The 8,240-nt window shown below is 39.4% G+C and overlaps 1 protein-coding gene across 2 annotated transcripts in view; it reads right to left on the bottom strand.

The window, feature by feature from the left end:
* Positions 1–235: 235 nt before the first annotated feature.
* Positions 236–8,240, bottom strand: part of ZYG11B (zyg-11 family member B, cell cycle regulator) — a 75,491-nt gene continuing 67,486 nt past the window's right edge. Inside the window, exon 12 of one of the 2 annotated variants that reach the window (XM_007455047.1) lies at positions 236–527. In XM_007455047.1, the coding sequence (XP_007455109.1) occupies positions 337–527 (191 nt within the window). In that variant the 3' untranslated portion in view covers positions 236–336. The remainder of the gene's footprint in view (positions 528–8,240) is intronic. The other variant, XM_007455048.1, reaches the window with a different exon arrangement.

Genomic DNA, 8,240 nt, shown 5'->3' with positions numbered 1-8,240 from the left:
GGACTTTAAGATCAGAAAAGTCTGGCCTAAGGGTCCGTGCAAACTTCCTCATAAAACTGTAGAATTTTAAGCACAGGTAAGTTCAAACACTGAAGGATGTGGAAATTTTCCTAAAAGGCAATGATGAAGGAAGAGACTCTTCTCATCTGGTAAGTTAAAAATCACAAGACAAATCAGAGACTGTTCACATGGGCAGTACTGTACATTATCAATCCCATACTCACTTTATGACTCTTGTTGTAGAAACCCCCAAAACATCAGAGAGGGTAAGATATTCCAAGTGAACCTAGCACAAAAAGAATTTCTGTGATTCAATTATCCAATTACCTATAGCTATCAATTTAGTCTGGCCTGGGGCTGCTTTTTACAGGGAGGTGGTCTTCCATGGCGTACAATGTGTTTCTCTAAGCTGTCCAGGATGGCCACAGCAATCTGTTGGACATGAGGATCAGTCTGTTCATGTTCTTTGATGTTGTATAAATGCTGCAATCCTCCTTCCTCAATCAGCATGCTGCAATACCTTGAGGCTGAAAGAAAACAGGAGAAAGAGCTTTCCTTAAAAAACTTAATTTTTTTGTGGAATAATTTTTTTTTTTTTGCTTAAATTTAAGCTGTTTTGTTATTGCTCACTAACATAAGTTAGAGCTTGAAAAATATCTCTGTAATGATGTCATGCCTACACTACAAGGCCCACACATAGATCATAGATAATACACATACCATTTTATATATATATATATATTATATATAATATATATAAAAATCATAACCATAAGACACAGACAATTTTCTTTGACCCCCAAATCATGAGTAAGATGGGTACTGTTACACTTTTATGCATTTCCTATGTTAAAAAAAAAATTTAGAGCTTCCCTCGGGGCGTAGTGGTTAAGAATCCGCCGGCCAATGCAGAAAACATGGGTTCGAACCCTGGTCCAGGAAGATCCCACATGCTGCGGAGCAACTAAGCCCGTGCACCACAACTACTGAGCCTGCGCTCTAGAGCCCGTGAGCCACAACTACTGAGCCCACTCGCCTAGTGCCTGTGCTCTGCAACGAGAAGCCACCACAACGAGAAGCCCGTGCACCGCAACGAAGAGTAGCCCCCACTCGCTGCAACTAGAGAAAGCCTGCATGCAGCAACGAAGACACAACACAGCCAAATATAAATAAATAAATAAAAATTTAATAGCAGTCATATTGTACATGCAGTATTCATTATTTTAAAATATTTTTTTCCTTTTGCCTTTTTTTTACACATGCCTTTTAAAGTTTATTTTTTGAGTTTTAGTCATATTTATTAAAGTCTAATTTACACACAATAAAACACACCTAATTTAATCTATAGTTTTATGAGTTTTGTCAAACGTATACACTTGTGTAACCACCAACACAATCAGGATATGGAATATTTTCAACAACTAAAAAGTTTCCTTGTGCACCTTTGAAGTCAATCTCCCCTGCACCCCTCATCCCAGGTAACCACTGTTCTAATTTCTGTGATATAGACTTTTGCCTACAACTTCATATAAATGGACAGCATGTAACCTTTTATGTCTGTCTACTTATCAGCATGATAAGCTGATATCAGCTACTATCAGCATGATGTTTTCGAGATGTTTCCAAGTTGTTACCTGTATCTAATCTTTTTTTGTTGTCTTAAGCTGAGAAGTATTCCACTGCACTGAATACGTCACATGTTTTTAATGTTATTGTACTGATGGACATTTGTTGGATGTTCTCTCTCCCTGAGCATTTCATTACAATGACTAAAAATGCTATAATCATTCTTTCACAAGTTTTTTGGTAACTTTTCATTGCCTGGATCTTGAGAAAATACCTAAAATGATGGGCAAATGCTAAATGTATGTTTATTTTTATTATTTTATTTTATTTTTTTATACAGCAGGTTCTTATTAGTTGTCAATTTTATACACATCAGTGTATATATGTCAATCCCAATCTCCCAATTCATCGCACACCCAACCCCCCCACCACCACTTTCCCCCCTTGGTGTCCATACATTTGTTCTCTACATCTGTGTCTCAATTTCTGCCCTGCAAACCGGTTCATCTGTACCATTTTTCTAGGTTCCACACATATGCATTAATATACAATATTTGTTTTTCTCCTTCTGACTTACTTCACTCTGTATGACAGTCTCTAGATCCATCCATAAATGTATGTTTAACTTTATAAGAAATCACCAAATTGTTTTCTGAAATGGTTGTATAATTTTTCATTCCCATCAGCAATGAATGAGAAAGTTGCTTCATGTCCTCATCAACACTTGTCATTGTCCATCTTTTTGATTATAGGCAGCCTCCCTAGCAGGTGTAAAGTGGCTTATACCTCACTGTGGCTTTAATTTATATTTTCTAATGACTGATGATGCTGAACATTTTTTTTGCCATCGTGACAGTATCTTTATCTTTTTAATGTTATTTATTTATTTTTTTGGCCATGCCCTGTGGCATGCGGGATCTTAAGTCCCCTGAACAGGGATCAGACCTGTGCCCCGTGCAGGGGAAGCATGGAGTCTTAACCACTGGACCACCAGGGAAGTTCTGAACTTCTTTTAATGTGCTTATTGGCCATTTGTATATTTTCTTTGAAGAAATGTCTATTCGGATCCTTTGCCAATTTTTAAACTGGGTTATTTTCCTTTTTATTATTGTGTTTATATATTCTGAAAACAAATCTCTCATCAGGTATATAATTTGCAAATATTTTCAACCATTCTGGGAGTCGTCTTTTCACTTTCTTGATGGTGTCCTTTAAAGCACAAAAGTTTTAAAATTTTTTATTAAACCCAATTAGACCAGTTTTCTTTTGTCACATGCTTTTGGCGTCCTATATAAGAAATCACTGTTTAATCCAACATCATAAAGATTTATACCTATGCTTTCTTTTAAAAGTTCTATATGCTTATGTATATGTAAATGTAGTTCTTATACTTAGGCCTGTAATCCATTTTTGAGTTAATTTTTGTATATGGTATGAGGTAAGGGTCAAAGTTCTTTCTTTTACATGTGCCTACTCAGTTTTCCCAGCACCATTTGTTTAAAAACCTGTTCTTTCCCCACTGAATTGTCTTGGCACCCTCGTCAAAAATCAATTAACCACAGATGCATGGTTATTTTTGGACTCTCAATTCTATTGCATTGATCTATACATCTATCCTAATGATGTTGAGCATCTTTTCATGTGCTTATTTGCCATCTGTAAATCTTTGGTGAAAAGTCTGTTCAACTCTTTTGTCCATTTTCTTGTATTCTTTTCTTATCATTAAGTTTTGAAAGTGCATGGTATATTTTGAACACAAACGTTTTATCAGACATGTGATTTGAAAATTTTGACCCAGTATGTGCACTAACTTTTCATTTTCTTGACAATGTCTTTCAAAAAGCTGAAATCCTTAAGTTTGACTTGTTCACGTCCAATTTAGCAGGTTTTTCTTTTTCTTTTTTTTTGCTGCTCCGTGTGGCTTGTGGGATCTTAGTTCCCCAACCAGGGATTGAACCCGCATGCCCTACAGTGGAAGTGTGGAGTCTTAACCACTGGACTGCCAGGGAAGTCCCTCGTTTTTTCTTTTGTAGATCATACTTTTGTGCATATTTAAGAATTTTATCTCGACAGATGCAGAAAAAGCTTTCGACAAAATTCAACACCCATTTATAACAAAAACCCTCCAGAAAGTAGGCATAGAGGGAACTTACCTCAACATAACGAAGGCCATATATTACAAACCCACAGCCAACATCACTCTCAATGGTAATAAACTGAAACCATTTCCACTAAGATCAGGAAGAAGACAAGGTTGCCCACTCTCTCCACTATTATTCAACATAGTTTTGGAAGTTTTAGCCACAGCAATCAGAGAAGAAAAAGAAATAACAGGAATCCAAATCGGAAAAGAAGAAGTAAAGCTGTCACTGTTTGCAGATGACATGATACTATACATAGAGAATCCTAAACATGCTACCAGAAAACTACTAGAGCTAATCAATGAATTTGGTAAAGCAGCAGGATACAAAATTAATGCACAGAAATCTCTTGCATTCCTATACACTAATGATGAAAAATCTGAAAGAGAAATTAAGGAAACACTCCCATTTACCATTGCAACAAAATGAATAAAATACCTAGGAATAAACCTACTTAAGAAGACAAAAGACCTGTATACAGAAAACTATAGGACACTGATGAAAGAAATTAAAGATGACACAAACAGATGGAGAGATATATCATGTTCTTGGATTGGAAGAATCAACATTGTGAAAATGACTACACTACCCAAAGCATTCTACAGATTCAATGCAATCCCTATCAAACTACCAATGGCATTTTTCATAGAACTAGAACAAAAAATTTCACAATTTGTACGGAAACACAAAAGACCCCAAATAGTCAAAGCAATCTTGAGAAAGAAAAACAGAGCTGGAGGAATCAGGCTCCTAAACTTCAGACTATACTGCAAAGTCACAGTAATCAAGACAGCATGGTACTGGCACAAAAACAGAAATATAGATCAATGGAACAGGATAGAAAGCCCAGAGATAAACCCACACACCTATGGTCACCTTATCTTTGATAAAGGAGGCAAGGATATAAAATGGAGAAAAGACAGTCTCTTCAATAAGTGGTGCTGGGAAAACTGGACAGCTACATGTAAAAGAATGAAATTAGAACACTCCCTAACACCATACACAAAAATAAACTCAAAATGGATTAAAGACCTAAATGTAAGGCCAGAAACTATAAAACTTTTAGAGGAAAACATAGGCAGAACACTCTAAGACACAAATTACAGCAAGATCCTTTTGGACCCACCTCCTAGAGAAATGGAAGTAAAAACAAAAATAAACAAATGGGACCTAATGAAACTTAAAAGCTTTTGCACAGCAAAGGAAACCATAAACAAGATGAAAAGACAACCCTCAGAATGGGAGAAAACATTTGCAAACAAAGCAACTGACAAAGGGTTAATCTCCAAAATATACAAGCAGCTCATGCAGCTCAGTATCAAAAAACAAACAACCCAATCCAAAAATGGGCAGAAGATCTAAATAGACATTTCTCCAAAGAAGATATACAGATTGCCAACAAACACATGAAAGGATGCTCAACATCACTAATCATTAGAGAAGTGCAGATCAAAACTACAAGGAGGGGGCTCCCCTGGTGGCGCAGTGGTTGAGAGTCTGCCTGCCGATGCAGGGGATACGGGTTCATGTCCTGGTCCGGGAGGACCCTACATGCCGCGGAGCGGCTGGGCCCGTGAGCCATGGCCGCTGGGCCTGCGCGTCCGGAGCCTGTGCTCCGCAACAGGAGAGGCCACAGCAGTGAGAGGCCGGCATACCGCAAAAAAAAAAAAAAAACACAAAAACTACAATGAGGTATTACCTCACACCAGTCAGAATGGCCATCATCAAAAAATCTATAAACAGTAAATGCTGGAAAGGGTGTGGAGAAAAGGGAACCCTCTTGCACTGTTGGTGGCAATGTAAATTGATACAGCCACTATGGAGAACAGTATGGAGGTTCCTTAGAAAACTAAAATTAGAACTACCATATGACCCAGCAATCCCACTACTGGGCATGTACCCTGAGAAAATCATAATTCAAAAAGAGTCATGTACCACAATGTTCACTGCAGCTCTATTTACAATAGCCAGGACACGGAAGCAACCTAAGTGTCCACTGACAGATGAATGGATAAAGAATATGTGGCACATATATACGATGGGATATTACTCAGCCATAAAAAGAAATGAAACTGAGTTATTTGTAGTGAGGTGGATGGACCTAGAGACTGTTATACGGAGTGAAGTTAGAAAGAAAAACAAATACCGTATGCTAAGACATATATATGGAATCTAAAAAAAGAATAAGTGGTTCTGAAGAACCTAGGGGCAGGACAGGATAAAGACGCAGACATAGAGAATGAGGACATGGGGAGGGGGAAGGGTAAGCTGGGACGAAGTGAGAGAGTGGCACGGACATATATACACTACCAAATGTAAAAACGATAGCTAGTGGGAAGCAGCCGCACAGCACAGGGATATCAGCTCCATGCTTTGTGTCATGTCCATCTAGAGGGGTGAGATAGGTAGGTTAGGAGGGAGACGCAAGAGAGAGGAGATATAGGGATATATGTATATGTACAGCTGACTCACTTTGTTATACAGCAGAAACTAACACACCATTGTAAAGCAATTATACTCCAATAAAGATGTTAAAAAAAAAATAGAATCTGCCTAAGACAAGGTTACAAATATTTTGTCACATTTTCTTGTAGAAACTTTTAATAGCTTTTGGTTTCATATTTAGACTTATGATCAATTAAGAGTTAAATTTTAAAAAAGTAATTATTTATTTTGGCTGTGCCAGGTCTTAGGTGTGGCATGTAGGATCTTTGTTGTGGCATGAGGGATCCTTAGTTGTGGCATGTGGGCTTCTTAGTTGTGGTGTGTGGACTCTTAGTTGCAGCATGCACACAGGATCTAGTTCTCCAACCAGGGATCAAACCTGGGCCCCCTGCACTGGGAGCTTGGAGTCTTAGCGACTGGATCACCAGGGAAGTCCCAAGAGTTAATTTTTGTATACAAAGTATGAATCAAAGTCCTTTTTTTTTTTTGCAGACAGAGATACACTTGATGCAGTAGTGTTTGTTCAAAAGACTCGTATTTCTCTATTGAATTGCTTTGAACTTATGTCAAAAACTAACTAACCAGGGGCTTCCCTGGTGGCGCAGTCGTTGAGAGTCCACCTGCCTATGCAGGGGACACGGGTTCGTGCCCCAGTCTGGGAAGATCCCACATGCTGCAGAGCGGCTGGGCCCATGAGCCATGGCCGCTAGGCCTGTGCATCCGGAGCCTGTGTTCTGCAACAGGAGAGGCCACGACAGTGAGAGGCCTGCGTACCACAAAAAAAAAAAAAAAAGCCAAAGTGTACAGAGAAAAAAAAACTAACTATATGTGTATAGGTCTGTTTCTGTACTTTCTATTCTGGTCCTTTGAACATTCTTTGTTTATGTTTATGCCTGGACTTCTAATTGGTGTCTGAAGTGAGGGCAGTTTTGTGGGACTGAGCCCTTAACTTGTGGAATCTGACACTATCTCCAGGTAAATAGTGTCAGAATTGAACTAAATTTGTAGGACACCCAGTCAGTGTCGGCTGAGAAATGGAGAACTTTTAGGTGGGATGTGGAAAAAACACATATCAGAATTGGTGTCAGAAGTGGGGTTTGCTATCCTGGTCCTGGCTTATGGAAACATGTGGTTAGGGAACAGAAAGGATAAAAAGGTGAGGGATAAGGAACCTTTGGTTCTTGGGTGGCTACTCCATGATGTGGAGTAGCAGCTGTGCTGCAATCAGTTACTAACAGTAAAAGTTACCAATGGAATTTTTTTTTTTTTTTTGCGGTATGCGGGCCTCTCACTGTTGTGGCCTCTCCCGTTGTGGAGCACAGGCTCCGGACATGCAGGCTCAGCGGCCATGGCTCAAGGGCCCAGCCGCTCCGTGGCATGTGGGATCTTCCCGGACCGGGGCACGAACCATGCCCCCTGCATCGGCAGGTGGACTCTCAACCACTGTACCACCAGGGAAGCCCAATGTTTGTTTCTTTGTTTGTTTTTAATATTTATTTATTTATTTATTTGGCTGCTCTGGGTCTTAGTTGCAGCAGGCAGGCCCCTTAGTTGTGGCATGCAAACTCCCAGTTGCAGCATGCATGTGGGATCTAGCTGCCCAACCAGGGATCAAACTTCGGCCCCCTGGAGTCTCAACCACTGCGCCACCAGGGAAGTCCCAACCAATGGAATTTAGAGATGAATCCAAACCTGACCACCAATTGTTTTTATCTAATCAAGGCAAAGATTGACACAAGGCCAGGATTCCTTGGCTTGACTCCTTACTGGGGACTTAAAGCCTTTTGCACAAGAGTGGGTAACTTAGGAAGTGGAGAAGTTCCTGGTGAAGTCCTGATGTGGGCTACAATTAGAGAGTTTTAAAAAAAAAAAAAAATGTAAGGATTGACAGGATTATGAAAGTTGGGAGTGTTTTTTAAAAAATATTTATTTATTTATTTATTTATTTATTTATTTGGCTGTATCGAGTTTTAGTTGCATCCCACGGGCTCTAGAGCCTGCGGACTTAGTTGCACTGAGGCATGTGGCATCTTAGTTCCCCGACCTGGGACCGAACCCACGTCCCCTGCATTGGTAGGTAGATACTTA

Source organism: Lipotes vexillifer, unplaced genomic scaffold (assembly GCF_000442215.2).
Source record: "Lipotes vexillifer unplaced genomic scaffold, Lipotes_vexillifer_v1.1 scaffold844, whole genome shotgun sequence".
In the NCBI taxonomy this organism is placed as follows: domain Eukaryota; kingdom Metazoa; phylum Chordata; class Mammalia; order Artiodactyla; family Lipotidae; genus Lipotes; species Lipotes vexillifer.
Note: the sequence above shows the minus strand (reverse complement) of the source record. Positions and strands in the feature narration are given on the sequence as shown.